We start from the raw sequence: 16,232 nt of genomic DNA, 5'->3' as shown, positions 1-16,232 counted from the left end.
CTTCCCCATGCCTGGAGCAAGGTGCAGAGACCTTCATGGGGAAAACCATCTACCTTCGCAAGCCTGGGGAAATGCCCCCTACCACTGCCAACGGAGAGACAGCACACGCACACAAAAAGCAAGGAGAGAGTATGAGACTATTTCAACTGAAATTTTATCCACATCAGTCGAAAAATCTTCCTACAGAAAGGTGAAACATTTCCTAGGAGTCAGCGTAAGACTCTGGGCTGTATTTTGTTACATCCATCACCTCCAAGCCCTGCACGCACCCAGGTCCCAAAGGTGCTGGGCCCTCTTCTAATTCCTCTAGGAATAAGGAGTCCCTGCCCCAGACGCCTGCAATTTGATTTAAGATACAAGATACAAAAAGAAGATGTTTTGACAAACAGATGGACTGGGGGAAGAAGAATGAGAGGGACATGTGGTTACCCACAAGTGGCAGGTTGCTTTCTTTTCTCTTTTTCTTTTTTTTTTAATAAAAATAAATATCAGTAATCCCCACTGGCCACCTACCTAGCTTTTGTATATTTAATTAAGAAGGATTTGGGTGATGGAGAACTGGTTAAAAGTTCAGCCAGTTTGGGGGAGGATGGGCTACATCTAGCCACAGGACCCAGAGAAATGCCAGTATCCCAGCCGCTGCCTGGTCCTTCCTGATTTCTCCAACGGCAAACTCTCCCTTTGCAACTCAATCCACAAAAAAAATCAGAGGAGGAAGGGAAGAAGAGCAGTTCATACTTAAGAGAGCTGGTCTGGACCAGTTCCTGAAAGCCAGTGACCTCACTGATCCTCAGTACAGTTTGTCTTTATAGCGATAAGACTGGAATTGTATTCATGTTTAACAAAATCATTTGAATCCACAATGATGTCCCTTTAGCAGCGAGAGAAAGAAAGGGGAAAGGGGGGGAAAAAAAAAATCAGCTGAGTTAGTAGAGAATACCAAGCACTGTCTTCTCTTCCTACCCCCCAACAGTCACCTTGTAAGACAGAAAGTCCACTAAGACAAAAATAGAGTATCCTTAGCGTGGGAAAACATTTATCCAAGTTTTAATTTATTTTCAAATCAGCATTTAAACGATCACATCTTACATCATTTCCTTTTATGAGCCAGCAGTTAGACAATACACATCATTTACATGCAGTTTTGGAAGGCTGCAACATAAATCAACAAAAGAAGCCTTCACTATGAATTAACTATTACAAGGCTCTTAGAAAGCCACACCAGCCTGCGTGGAGGGCAATTAGGAGTATCATCCCTAATTCTCATCTTTCTGGTGCACTCTTAGAACTCACACAAAAACATCCTTCCCCCCAGTCATTGCTGCTACAAGAGAATTACGATGTCTATCTGTGAGATGTAACAGCACACTCACAACAGCTATTTTAAAGTGTCAGCTGTCTTTAAAAACACATACACACACACACACACCCCCCCCCCCCCAAAAAAATCCAAAGAGAAAGTGACGGAGCAGGTTAACACAGTCCAGTCTCAAGAGCAAGGTTAATCAGCCTCATGCCTCTATGAAGGATCAGATGGTAGAGATTTTAAAATGTGCAAAATGTTAACCAATGCCTTTAGTTCACAGGTCATTTTTGCATTTAAAAAAAAAAAAAAAAGGGAAGCAAACACGCAGTTTGAATCTTATCTCGAGGCAAACTTCGGGGAGTGTTTTCATTTTGTGCGAGCCAAACTTCAAATCAAGCTTACTACTGGATGTGAAAAACTAAAATCTAACCGCGGCAACACTAAAAACGCTTCTCCACTGTTTGCAAAAGATGAAAGAGAGTCCTTAAGGCAGCTAATCGTTTGGTAGGCTGGCTACAAGTCCCAGCTACACCGAAGTGCTCTGATAAAGCGGGATCGACTTCAGGAGGAAATGAGACTGGAGAGGCACTGCCATCCCACAAGACAGCAGCGTGCACAAAAAGCACAACTCCAGGCTAACACCATTCTTCTGCTGACTTCTGTGCCATTCGCGTCATTCCCTGCTTGCACCTCACCAGCTAAAGGTGGTACATCGCTGCTCCGTGGCTCAGAAGAGGGCCGAGGGGTGCTGAGCCCCGGGCCGGGCTCAGAAGAGGGCCGAGGGGTGCTGAGCCCCGGGCCGGGGTGCTCCTCTGCCAGCGCTGCCTGCTGCGGGCAGGCGGGGCTCTGCTCCGGACAAGCCCGCACATGCCTCTGGGCTCCCGCCAGCTGATAGCAACCTGTTGAGGGGAAATGTCTCTCTCTCAAAGCGGCTAAACTACAGACTCCGGGGGTTCTGCGGCCAGTCGTTTCTGCCTCAGCTCGGAGGGAACTCTGCTGGCTCTACTTTGCAACGTTTAACTCTTTGCTTTCTAACTCACAAGAGATGCAGCTTGCAAAAGCGTCCTTCTTTCTTCCGTGCCATCGCTCTCGGATTTTGAACTAACTACAAAAAGGCAAATCACTTCCAGGCCAGCCTTTCTTTCCCCAGGATTTCAGATGAGCAGCAGAGGAGCTCTGCTTTGCCCCAGGAGGAACGAGCCACCCTCGCCACTGCTCCTTCCCCTGCGCTGGGCAAAGACTTCCCCAAAACACCCCGTTTCTTTTAGGCACCCAGGGCTGGGGAACCTCGGGCTCGTTTTCGCCCCCAATTCACTGCTGTGTAACAAGCTCCTCTTGAAACGCAAGGCTCCTTCACAGAGGAGAAGTGTAAGCGAGGTTATGAAGATGAAAATAATGTAAACTCTACGGACTTTAAGCAGAGCAGCTGCAAACTTAGTATTTTTTAATACCTCACCGCCAAGGTCCCAGGCCCTCAGTACACTCCACATAAGCCAACCCATTTAATGGCATGAAATCCCAGGAGGATCCACACTGCTCTGTGACAGCGAGTAACTCCACTTGCATTTAGGTGCCAAACAACCAAGCGCTGCCCCTGTATTTCATGCGCGTATATACACCTATACACCTATATATAGCTAAATAAATAGCTACGGTAGAACTGCCTATAGAAATATCGCTAGCTAGACAGATCTGAGCTCTTTCCAGCAAGCTCAGCTAAGGCAAAGAGGAGAAAATCAGGACTATTTTCGGCTTTTCAACAGGTCGGCGCAGCCTCCTTCCCACCGCTGGAGAGGAGACTCCCCAGCAAGGCAAACGACCTTCGGTATCATCGCCGGGGTGTATGAGCTAGACAAAGAGATAACGTCATGCCCTCTCCCGCTCCCTCCGTCCTCCCCGCAGTGGCAGGTAGCCAGCCAATCCCGCTCCCCGCACCCGGGTGACATCATCGCTGATGCCGATACACAAATGTGGAAGTACATCAAACTAGCGCAGCCCCAGAGATCTCGGGGCACGGCTCCTCGAAGACAACCGACCCGCCACCAGTCCCTTGGGATGACAGACCAGTTAAAAGGGAAGTAAAACCATTTGGGAAGAGGGATTTCAAGGAGGGGTTGCTGGGTAGGCGGAAAGCAGAAGGCAACAAGCAAACACAGCGTAACCACGTTTTTCCCTCAGTTATGCAGTTCCTCCGAATGCCCTGAAAACATACACACACAGTTTCATCTTTGGGTGTCCCTGGAGCGCTTGTCCTAACACAACAGCGGCTGAGAAAAGTTAAATACTATTGGACTCGCATTGCACTGATTTTTTTTTTTTTTTACATAACTGCATTCTTTTCAGAAGCAAGCTGAGGTTTAATCACAGCAAGGAAGTTCTTTCTTTTGGTATTTTTTGTTTACATACAACCCTGTTAGGTGTCCACATTTTAAGACTATGTACACAAATGTGGACAAATGCCTAAGAAGTAGCAGTGCAAATCCAAACTTACACACCTGTCAACCCACTACTGGCTGAAAGGCCCTATAGCAAAGCAGTATTTACCTATTTCCTTTATTCCTGGCACCCAAACCACCGTGCCCTCAGTTACCAGGCAAGAGGAAACATTGCCACCCGTTGTCTAAGCAGCGAGGAAGGGCAGGGAAATCTCACCAGACACACACTAAAACTAGTGCCCTGACAGAAACCGCCTGCTGCTCCCCCTGTTAGCACAGTGGCACTGATGCCTTTAGACCTCAGGTGTTCCTTCACTCTTCCAAGTCAATAAATACATGCGCTGAGTTTCATTTCTAATGCTAACTATTCCGGGAGAGTTCTAGCATACTTAAGGAAAATGAAATGTAAAATTTCTATCGTCAAGACTGTTAAACCACCGAGGACTTTGCTCATTAAGTCAAAGCATTAACAATGCACCAAATTGCAATAATTAACAGGAGAGTTTCAAGTCACACATTCACGCCCTCCTTTTTTTTTTTTTTTTTGTAAGAAGGGTTCAGGTGATGCAAGCTCTGGGAGCAGCAGGATTACAGAAAAAAATGAAATGGTGTCATTTCATTTGTCAGAAAGACATTAAATGGTCGAGGTGGTGTCAAAGTGCAGCTTCTCACTCATCTCCCCCCTCTCCTCTGGCCTTTTGAGCCACATCCTTTTTTCCAGCTTTCTGCCAACAGCAGCAGCCTGGTTATTCCGCTTCTAGACTTAAAATGCAACTCGCACACTGCGCAGACATACTTCTCCATCAGGAAAGCTGAGGTTCACGCCCTCAAAACAAACTGACATGTGTTTCATTTGCAGAAGAGGCACCGGAGTGCTTTATTTAGTTACTGGAGCTGCAAACAGCAGTATCTTGCCATCAGGGAAACTCACCAATTATACTGCCTTGTTTATAAGCAAAAAAAAAAAAAAAAAAAAAAAAACCCAAGCAGCTAGGCATACTCGGTTACTTTCAGTTATCTCTCCTTCCCTCTGCAAATGTGCCTTGCATTGCTATAAAACATAAGGCTAGAGCCTTCCGTCTTTAGCCAAGTATTAAGACTGTGTGAATAATTAGTCATCCTGGTAGCTAGCACTCACTGCAAAGTCATGCAATCTCGAGATTTGTTTGTTCCACTGCCTGCACACTGGAGGGGGGGAAAAAAAAATAGGCTAGTTTCACACCCACACGGGCACTCTCCAATTTCTATATTTTAAAGTCATACACTTGTCAAACAGGTTATTTTGGGAATCCCGATTTTCACAAAATAAGCTTCCCTGCTTCGATCGCTTATTATTGCCACCCTGCCCCCCCCTTGCACGGCAGAGCGGAGCAGAGCACAGCGGGCTCGGATGCAGCACCATTCACCCCCCGCTCCACAGCTTCAGCACTTTGAAGGTTTTCCAACACGGAAACCGGGTGACAATTTCAATGCAGGCCAATGCCTTTGTCTAAAGTCACGGCAGCAGCAGCAGCAGTAACTTCCATGAGGACTTCCAGTAGCAATTTTGAATAAGCCCACGGACCTATCTGTATAGCCTGGACACGCTCTGACAGCGCCCACTGGGTTTGGTCACTTCTCCGGGGGCGGCAGGGGGGGAATAAAGACAATAAAGGACTATTTCATCATTTCAGGAGGGGTACTTGGGAGAGTAATTTATGTCCCTCTGGAAAAGCAGAAGCCAAGAGGCTGACAAACTTGTCACGGGCAGCAACAATGACAAGGACAACATTTTTATCATCCCTAACTGTTCCGCTTGCCACAGCGGGTGGCTCGCCATCAGCCGTGTGCTCAGCCCGGCAGAAACACCGGGTACCCTCTAGAAAAATGACAGTAATAAAAGGAGAAGAAATTCTGCCACAAACCTTGTAGACTTGCCCGTACGTGCCATTGCCAACCACTTCCACCAGCTCAAAAATCCCAGCGGGGTCCTGGGGGGGGGAAGGGGCGAGAGGGGGCGGGGGGGGGGGGGGGGGGGAGAAGAGAAGCGGGGTTACATTTTTGTCAGGCGATGGCTGCTGGCAGAGCCCAGCGAGCGAGCCCGGCTGCTGGCGGCGTGCAGCTGTTGCGCCCTGTTTTTCCACGCACATGCCAATACATGCAAACAAAGGAAAAGCAGCCCAGGGCCGCGCTCCCCCCGCCCGCCCCCGCGGGGCTCCCCCCACGCGGCCGCCGGCCCCCCGCGCCCCGGCACCGGCACCGGCCCCGGCCCGACCGCTCCCGCTCCCACCCCCGCCGGCCCGGCAGCCCCGGCAAGGGGCGCGCCGGCCGCCGGCCCCGGGGGGGGCCCCCGCCCCGCCGCCCCGCCGCCCCGGCCCCCCGCCCCGGCACTCACCCGCAGGGAGGAAAGGTCGATATCCACCAGACTTTTTGCAGGAGAATCGTTCGCCATTTTCCCGTCTCTTCCTTTTTTTTTTTTTTCCTTTATATTTTTGCTTCTCTGTTAAATAATAGCGAGGCCGCCCCCCCTCCCCGAAGCAGCCGTGAATTGCGCGGAGCTCCGCTCCGCTCCTCTCCTCTCCTCTCCTCCGCCCTTCCCTTCTTCACTCCAGCCCCGCCGGGTTGAAACTCTTCAGCATTGGGAGGGGTTGGCGGGGGGGATGATGGATAGATAGATGGATGGTGGGAGGAGGAGGGGGGAGAGGGAGGTGAAGGGAGGGAGGGAGGGAGGAAGGAGGGGGGGTGCTGCGGTCCGTCTGTCTCCCCGCGGTGCGGTGCGGTGCGGGGCTGGATCCCCCCGAGGCGGGCGGCGGTGCCCTGGCCGGCCGGCCGGTCGGTGGGTGGGTCGGTGGGTGGGTTCGGTGGGTGCCCGCGCGTCCCCGGCGGCAGCGGGCTCAGACCATGTCGCGGCGGCGGCGGCAGGAGCGGCGCCGGGGCCGGCAGCCTCTGGCAGCCTCGCGGTGCGCCCCGCGCCCGGGCATGGCACGGCCCGGCTCGGCCCGGCACGGCCCGGCTCGGCCCGGGCGGCGGCGGGGCGGCGCTCACGCCGGGAGCCGGCAGCGGCAGCCGCGGCCCCGCTCTCGCATGGGGGGCTCACGCCCAGCGCCGCGGCGGAGCCCCCGCCGCCTCCGAGCCCTCCCCGCGGCGCTGCCCTCGCATGAAACGGCGCCGGGCACCGGCGGGCAGGGGCTGCGCGTCCCGGCGGCGGCGGGGCACGGGCGCGGGGCTGGAGCGGGGTGCTGCGAGCCAGACAAAGATAGCCGGGGAGGAGGAGGAGGAGGAGGAGGAGAAGGAGGAGGAGAAAAGGGATACAAAATATACTGCGAGCGGGGAGACAGAGAGAGAGAGAGAAAACAGCTCCCCCTTCCCTTCTCCAACAGGAAAAACCGGCGGAAACGCGCCCGCACCAAAGCACTGCTGGGTAAACTCGCGTGGAGAGAAAGAGACAGGGAGGACGGGGAGGGGACCGGCCCCGGCAGCCCTGCCGGCCCCGCCGCCGCTGCCCGCCGCCCAACAACGGCACCGACGGGGCGGGGGCGAGCGAGGGCGGCCCCCGCCCCGCCGCGAACAACGCCCGGGCCTGGCCGGCGGGGAGGCCCACGCGTGTCCGCGGCCGGGCCGTGGTGCTACGCGACTGGACGCGGGGGGGATTTCTTCCGCGGCGCCCGGCTGGCTGCTGCGGGCAGCCCCCCCTGCCGCTGCCCCGCGGCGGGGGCACGGAGGGGGCCCGGGTGTCCCTGCTGTCCCCGCCGCGCCTTTGGGCGGGCAGTGCTCGGCGGTCAGGACCGGTATCGGGAGGCACTTGCTGGAAATAACGATAGAAGAGGTGTGCAAGGGTGGTTGGAGCTACCCCCTGCCCGTGGGGTGGGGCGGGGGGGTATTTTCTTTTCCCATCCCCGGTGAGATGAGCGGCAAAATCTCTCCTTTTCTCTTCCGCCCACAGGGAAAACGTTCCTGCCCCATCGGAGACCTCTGCAGACACAGAGACAAATCCTGGCCTCCAGAACCAGATCCAACAAACTCACGAGAGGGCATTTTAACACATCATTTACTGACAGCCAGAACTGTCTCAGGCCTCATTCCTCCCCAGAAGCATCCTCCAGCAGAATCTGAATCACATAGAAAAACCTCATTAACCTCTCTCGAGCTAGTCACGTCAGGCAGTTGCACGCAGGTGTAAACCTTGGCAGGATTTGACTCTCATTGAAGTTCTTTATCACACTGATACGGCAAAAATGTTACCTGCTTGCAAGAGGTCGAGTTACATTTCCTGTGGGAACCAAGGTTTTCCTGTCTCTTCTACTTTAACCACAAAATTACATATACATAGCTATAAGTATCACAGAAACATACTTTTGAAACAAAACAAACCTGTTGAGCAGAAAGTGTAAGGATAAATTACCATAACAGTTTAATGGTGTACTTCATTTTCACTTACAGTGTAGTTGCAAAGAAAGGAGACTCAGGCCTGGACTGGGCAACTGTTTTTCTCTGTCCGGGAACCTACAGTAATAAGAAGGCAAATGATTTCAAATGGGCTCGATGCTGGGTCCGTCTGAGTGCATGCACACAGTAGTAGGATCAAGTCTAGAGATGCAGTAAGTTTTGAAAAGTGGATTTCCACAAAGATTTATTATCAACAGCCTGGTTTGCATTACATGGCTTATTTAACTCTGCCTTTCTACGTGTAAGAGCAGCCTTGGTAGGTCAAACCCATTGCCCATCTGGCCCAGCGTCCGGTCTCCAGATGTAGCCAGCAGTGAATGCTGAGGGAAGAACACTGGGATGCTTCAGCCATCCAGTGATACTTCCCTGGGGCACCCTCCCAGCTCTCTGCAGCTCAGGGAGTTCTTCGGCAGCGTTTGGTGTCACCACATTTCATACTCTGGTAATTTTTTCCTTCCATTAGGTTGCCCATTTACTTTGTGGATTCATACGTGCTTCTGGCTCTTACAGTGTCCTCTGGCAGGGAGTTCCACAGGGGAACTAGCTGCTTGTTATGTGGAGACCACCTTTGTTCATTGGCTTTGAACCAACATCTGCTAGTTTGCAAGAACCCCCTGCTGGTTCTCGTGTTGGAAGAGACAACAATCATCTCCTATTCATTCTCTCCATTACATTCATTTTTTTATAGATTTCTGTTGTGTTCCCCCTCAGGTGTTGCCAGCTAGCAAGTTCTGGTCTTTTTAGTGATACCACAAGTGGAAGCCATTCCATATTTGCCCTTCACTGAACCATTTCTGCTTCTAATGCCTTCTTTTTTAAGACAGGGGAATGGATTTCCATATGGTGTTCACGATGGGTTCCCCATGCAGCGTCATGGCCATATCAGTCCTCTCCTGATACTCCCTTTTCTCACTGTTGTTGAGTATGAAAATGACATTTCTGTGAAACATGTCTATTATAACTCCACAGTCCCTTTCCATAGTGGTAATACTACCTCAGAGACTGTTACTGTGTACTTCTGGATGCTGCAAAGATTTTCAAGCCCAAACTCTGAGCTGCAAGTTTTCCAAACCCAGTACATAATACCTTTCTCGTGTCCCTGAAAAATACAGTCTGAGGTTTTTTAGAGTTGAGGCTCTGAGCCCACATACACATTTTCATCACTATAGCTCTGATGTGGCTCCACCATTGTGTCCCTTCTCTCCTTTGAGCTTATATTTTATTGTAGTGAGTTTTGGTCTTTGGTTTGTTTTAGTATTATACCAGAAGACCGCTAAAGTGCTAACGACAAGATTGTGAATCCTTGAAAATTGGTGCAGCCCCTAACTTTAGGGAAAAAAATAGTTTTCATAAAGCAGTAAATGCCACAGGAGAGCTTCCTGCTAGTTCCCGGGATGAAGCACTGCACCGCCTCACCTTCCTTTTCCTTCCGACACAAGCGGAGGGATGAACGGGTTGCTTTCTTGAGGAAGAAGTCTCTCTGGCTGCAGCCAAAACCACTCCGTTCATGTGTTCATCATGCTCTTCACCAGCACAGTGTACTTGCTCAGTTTGGGAAGTCTAAAGGTTAAAAGACCAAACCTAAAACCACTGGAAAGAAGATGAGCGGTCTGTTTTAACTCTTCCTCACAGAGTGAAACCAGCACCGCTGAAGGAGACTCAGACGGCCATCGAAAATCATAATGCAGATGAAACGCAAGGAAAGGCAATTTCAGCCCTGCGGATAGTCACCCCGCACACAGAGCAGTAAATGACTCTGCCTTCTAATGACAAACTAAGTACAACATCAAAAAATCTGAGTCAGCTCCATCTGTTCGGGAGCAAAGCGGGAGAAAGCTGTGGGGCCAGCGCGCTGCTCGCTGTCACCCTCAGACACAGTTGCAGCCGTTCCTGCTCTCTGTGTTCGCAGCGGCGGAGGGAACAGAGGAGCTGTAGTTTCCTGAGCAGTTTCAGCATCCCTGAAAGAGGGAGGCTGAGCCTCCCTTTCTCCGGCCATTTGTTCCTATCCTCTGGCACCACGTCCCTTGTGTCAGCATAAGCGTTCGTACAGCTGTGCAGTGAGCCAGGACTCGCTCGTAGCAAAGCTAGCCCAGGAAAGGAAAAGAATTTTTAAAGTTACTATTGATCAGTTCCCCGGGCTGGTTCATCGGGTGCCTGCTTGAGCGGTTGTGTTGACAGGAGGGAGGGGGGGTAGAAACCGTGCAGGGGAGGAAGCGTAACCATAGCATTGCTTCTTGGTGGTAGCTGTGGCTTCAGCCAATTTCAGCTCTCGGTGGACCCATAGTAGGGGTAGAACTAGAGAAACTTCCTTCCTTACTGGAAGAGGCACTGTGGGAGTAATGGGAACCCAACATTTATGTTTTGGCCACAAAAGAAATTCCTTACCCTCTAGTTTTTTTCCCCCAGTTCTTTGAAATTGTCTTTGTTTTATTCTTTTCCACATTTAATACGCTGGGGCCCTAATCACTGACCAGAGATGTAGAGGTCATCAACTGCACTAACTTTTTAAGAGCTTAATCATCAACAGTATTCAAGGAGATGAGTAAAGAGACAGGAAGTTCTGAATTTTCATTTTGTTTTTGCTACTGATTCATCCCGTAGCCTTGGGGCAACTCATTTCCTGCCTCCACTCCTGTTCCCTATGTGGAAAATGGGAGTGATTTTGACCTACTTGATAGTGTTAAGTGTTAGACATGTGCCCCGTTGTACTGTTTAGGGAAATGGTTCTCACCTTGGCCAGGAACATCCACGAGGGAGGCTCAAGCTAGGGTGAGGAATACCAGAGCACAGAGCAGCGAGCGAGGCTGAGCGAGGCTTTGCACAGTCCAGCTCTCCTGCCGCAAGTGGGCTTCCAAGACCAGAGGGACATTGGGATGCTTTAAAGACTGCCTGCTCTCCTTGTGCTGATGAGTTCTTCTCGTGCTGGGGAATACAACACGTGCTGGGGAATGCAACATGTGCTGGGAGCAGAGCGTGTCCAGAAGCATGCCACACAATCATCCTTCTTCCAGCTTATGCTCCTCTCCTCCTCTGCTGCTTCCACCACCGCTATCTCACACCTCCATCTGAGGGCTGCTCTGCGCGAGCACTGCCGGCACACCCAGGCTTTTATATGCTGCGTCTGAATGTCATATCGGTGGACATGTTCCTGCAGCTCTGCTTGCCCAGTTCTGCACGCACTGCTGCTGGTGCCATCCTGCTGCTTCCCCCCTCCCCAGGGTACTGCACTGCCTCTGGGACCGATGGCTTACCCTCATCCCGACGTGCAGGCGAGGCTCAGGCATGGAGCTGGACCCAAGCACAGGGAAGCACGCATAGATGTTGCTGTAGGTGACACGGAGTTGCGCAGGGCCCAAAAGGAACAGCTTTCCACCAGCTGTACCCTTCGAGGCCATCACTGTCCACACCCTGGCTTCCTCTGTTAGCAGATGGGGGACTGGATTGAAAGGACTCCTGAAACACAGGGGCTGCCTAAATAAGCAATCCTGCTAGCGTGGGAAGAGTGGCAAAGAGTGGCAGAGCACTTTCCACGGCTGCTCTGTACCGGGCGGGAAGGCACAGTACTGTCGGCACTCTCAGCACTGTAGCGGTGCCCACCTTTCCCCATCCCCTGCCAGGCTCCACATGGGTGCTGTTCTTTCAGCTGTGCCAGTACAGCTCCCCTGCGTTGTGGTCAGATAGCTGGGCTGATCTTAGCAAAAAAGAAAACACTTTTTTTATTTTTTGCAGGCTTTGCTTTACTTCTTATTAATGCCCTGCTTTGAAGGAGTGGTGGGCAGTAATGTGAGAGCAGGAATTCCTCAAGTTGTTATTGCACAGAGATCTAGGTATCGTGAAACTATGTCCTAAAAGTTGTTCTGGGGTGAAAGAGTTACCTCAAATGGCATTGCAGTATAGCCTAGGGAGACAAGTCAACCTTAGTCCTGTAATAATTAATATCACAACTGTGCAGCACAGGAGCACCCAGCAGTTTTAACTCGATCCACATCATGAATGAACATATGACAATATTCTCATGAAAATAACATAATACGGTGTTTATATCTTCTTTATGGTTTTATGCTGGCTGTGGTGAAGAAAGACGGTACCTGGTCCATCTAAAGCTGTAGGACATGAGAAGCTGATAGCTGAAGTGGTATGAAGTTTGCCAGGACAATGTGCTCCCAGAGAAATCCGTGAACAAATCCGAACCATTAGAGTAAAGTTCAGCAATTTGCATCACCTAGCTGGGGCATTTTGAATCTGGTTCTGAACATGCCCACACAGGATTTACATCCATACAGCCGCAGCCTCTGCGAGGAGGCTGCTCCCGTCCCTGGAACAGAACAGGACAAGGAGGGGTGATTTCGTGCTGCCACAGTCTTTCGCTGACTCCACATCCTGAATTGATTTTCCCAGACTGAATTCACAGCACAGCCCAGGATCTCACACTTCACATCAGACTGGGAATTGTCAGTCCTGCAGGCAGGATTAAAGCTGGCAAAAATGCATAAACCTGGTATAAAAATACTGTTGCATGCTTGGGCTAATTGAGAAGATCCCGGGTATATTTTTGGACGCTGCCTGTGCTCTGAGTTTTAACACGCTAGCTGTTTCTGGTCCTGCTATCTATCACACAAAGCATGCAATTACCGAGTGTGGCTGGCTGTCACAGGCTATCTCTGCTTGCAGCTAAGCTGGCTTGTAGTTATCTTCCCATGACCCAACTGTGACACTTATTTCACCTCTTATACAGGGCCCTGAGCCATATCTGTAGTGCCTATGACCAAACTTTTTTGCTCCCCGTCTGAGTCAGAACTCCTTGGGAAGTATTGTCCCTCCTCACGTTTGTCTTGATGTGCCGTATCTCACCCAGGGGCACCTGGGGATGCTCACCCGGAGTTTCTGAGATCTGTGCTTCGGGATGACGAGCAAGGCAGAGAGACAACCTACTCACACCACATTTCTGCCCGGGAATAAGAAAAGGTGCTCTACCAACATGATGGTGACTGTGGCTCTGCAGGCGTTTCTCTGCAGGCAGTGTTTGTGTGAGGACATCCCAACCCTTCTCCACCAAGCACATGTGCACATGTCCTATGCTTTTCCTCCTGGTCTTTGGTCCCTTCACTGTGCCGTCTTTGTGGTTGTGCTGGTGCCTTTACTTGCAGAGCCATGTGATCAAACAGATCAGAATTGGAAATAACCCTTGTTTTCAGATTTTGGGTTGTTTTATCCAGCTCAGTTATGCTCACGGTGTGGTGAAAGAGCAGAAAAAAGCAAAGCAGTGAGCATGGAGGTGGTTGGATTGCTCTTTCATAAGCCTCCAGCTTATGTAAACACAGTTCAAGTTGAGTCTGCAAGCCTGCCAGGCTCTTGAGGAGATAGGTGGGGATTACTTCTGAAGAACTTAGGCATTGTTTGGCATGGCCCTGAACAAAGTCTTGATGTGCCACGTACCAAGTCAGAAATGCCACATTGCCAGGATGCAAAGGACTGAACCTGTATGAATTTACTCTGTCAATTCAAATGTATTCAAAAAATTCTGAAGGAGTCATTTCATCCCAGAACATCTTCTGATGGAGCAGGTACTGTCAGTCCCCCTGTAGCCAGCTTAAACCTGGTAAAAAAAGCATAAAGCTGGCACAGAAATATTTCTGTATACTTGGGCTAACTGAACGGAAGGAAGATTGTTGTGTGCTTACATATGATCCAGAGCAAGCTGATCCCAAAAAGCCCTCAGGTAATAACCAACCTGTAACCATGGCCTGAGTTGGTACAGAAGTCATCGCATTACCAGAATGAAGCCAACGCCGTTCTACCAACGGTGGGCTTCTGCAAGAAAGCTGTGAGAGCATAAATTCCCATAGTCCCCAGTTTGAGTACAGCTGCCTTTAATCCTGCGAATTTATCCCCGTGTTGAACTTCATGCGTTGTGCAAACTTCTTGTGAATTCATAAATGTTCGAGGACTGTGGCTTCAGTGGGATAGATTATAGAAATCGAAATTAAAGCGTAAAGCATATATTTTAAACAAACATTAAGGCTACTGAAGCCTGCCCTTTGAAAGCTTTCTTCAGTTTCCAAGTGACTTTTATTTGAATGTTGAAGGGATTTTCATTTTTTGTTATATTTTACAATGAGTAGGGAGTTATGTTTTGAAAGTAACTCTAAAAATGAAGAGTGAATTATCACCAAAATGCAAAAGAAAGTAAAAAAAAAAAAAGCATAGGTGAGAATTAACTGTCCTTTCAAATGAAAAAATAAAAACTCCAGTGCTGTTGAAGGAAACTTAGAACAAAAATGATACCACATCAGGATTTCCACAATTAATATACAGGCTTAATTGGTTCAAGTTTCCCTTTCATTTTATACAGCATGAGGTCCACAGAGGCCATAATTTTGTGAAACTCTGGCTTTGTGAGTGAAACTAACTTAAAATTTTCCCTCTCCTCCCTTCCCTGGCACCTCATACCTGGCTTCACACCGGAGAGCACTGCCCTCTCCCTGGGCAGCTCCTGTTGCCAGAGCAAGGGTTTGCAGGGCTGAGCTGCACACTGGCTTAAAAATAACACTCCCCCAGAAGAAATGATTTTTAGCGTGAATCAGTTCTGATTTCTGGCATGACCGCACAGACAACGGCAGCGGCATCACCGAGGAGGCCATGAGGGCAAAGAGGAGCACGTGGGAGATTGAAATGCTGAAATGGCATTGGCAACTTCTTAAGTTGGCTCCGACAGCAAAGCCAAGATCTCATGGAGCTGCTGCTGACATGTCAACAGAAATGCCAGGGAAAGGTCCATGGGAAGAGAGAAAGCCTTTAGGCATCACCATGCAGCATACAATTTAACAAAAGACACCCACTGGTCATAATAGATGGTTGAAATGAAAAGTACTAGTCACCCTTGGGCCAGTGATTGACACAATGTAATCCTCCAGGTATTGTTTTTTTAAACAAAATGTTGTCATCAAAATATAGTAAAAGGTTGAATGTTATGGGGCATTGCTGGGTTTTGATGTGAGGCAAAGTATTTTAGCTACAGTTTGGCTTGAAAGGGCATTTTCTGTCCTTTTCTTCTAGATCTTGTTGATTTACCAGGTGGCTCTTCTGTATGATACATTTACCCTCTGTGATCTGGTTTTAAGTAAGCCAGTTATCAGGGATGCTGTGACACAGCAGTTTGGTAAAGCTCCTCAGTGTAACTGTTAGTGAAGAACTTCCTGATCAATTATTTTATCTTCTGAAATGTGGAGCCTTTTAGGGGTCTTCTGGTCGTAACAGAAACACTGAGTAAAGAGGGTCTACAGAGACCCGTCATCGCCGGATAAAACATGTGGGGTTCACCTGTCCATTTTGCATGCCTATATCTAAGCTGATCCCCTAAGCTTCCTTTAACAGTTGACAGAAAGTAAGCACCTCCAGGGTACAAGTTCATCCTGAAACAGACAGCTGAAGTGGCTCAGAGGAACCGTATCTTAGCCCTGACTGTGAAGAAGGCACGGTGAGTTTGGACGCTGAAGCCTGCGCTGAAGACATCTTGGGTTCGTGCGATGAATCCCGTGCAGCTGGTCAATGCTCTTTCATGCAATGCCAGTTTTTAAGATTTTCAGCTGTGCAGTCCTGCATGCATTGGAAGTTGTTTACGCGTTTGACTAGCAAAGTGAAGTCAAAGGGATGGATATTTAACTGCTGTGAATTCACGTAGCTCTTCTTGTGAAACTGCATGGAAGCTCTGTTGACCAACTTCTCCCATTTAAGACTAGTGTATTTACTATAGGCAGTCATCATCAGAAACAAATATGCTGTTAGGCAATGATGAATAGGCAATTTTCCTTTAGCTCAATTAGCTCTGAAATGGAAAAAGCAGGAAAATTTATACAAAGAATAGAAAAACAGCACATGATTTCCCAACAGCACTTGAAAACTTTTTCTGCTGCTTTGATCGTTCCTGTTCCTTCCTCTCACAAGCCCAGACTGGAGCCGTTACTTGGGCTAGGTGTAAATACGTAGGGACAAATGATGAGATGGAGGCGTACACCACAGGATAAAGTTCCAGTTCAGAAGACAGCTTAAGTACTGAAGGCGGTGGG

General features: G+C 49.6%; 1 protein-coding gene across 9 annotated transcripts in view; it reads right to left on the bottom strand.

Moving 5' to 3' along the window:
* The window catches only part of MAP4K4 (mitogen-activated protein kinase kinase kinase kinase 4), a 165,675-nt gene extending 159,419 nt beyond the window's left edge, over positions 1-6,256 (bottom strand). For all 9 annotated transcript variants that reach the window (XM_075524485.1, XM_075524494.1, XM_075524527.1 and 6 more), the window contains exons 1-2: positions 6,116-6,256; positions 5,646-5,711 (exon numbers count right to left, since the gene is read on the bottom strand). In XM_075524485.1, the coding sequence (XP_075380600.1) occupies positions 5,646-5,711; positions 6,116-6,172 (123 nt within the window). In that variant the 5' untranslated portion in view covers positions 6,173-6,256. The remainder of the gene's footprint in view (positions 1-5,645; positions 5,712-6,115) is intronic.
* Between the last annotated feature and the right edge of the window lie 9,976 nt (positions 6,257-16,232).

This window comes from Mycteria americana, chromosome 1, assembly GCF_035582795.1.
Source record: "Mycteria americana isolate JAX WOST 10 ecotype Jacksonville Zoo and Gardens chromosome 1, USCA_MyAme_1.0, whole genome shotgun sequence".
NCBI lineage: Eukaryota > Metazoa > Chordata > Aves > Ciconiiformes > Ciconiidae > Mycteria > Mycteria americana.
This window is presented reverse-complemented; position numbering and strand designations above follow the sequence as displayed.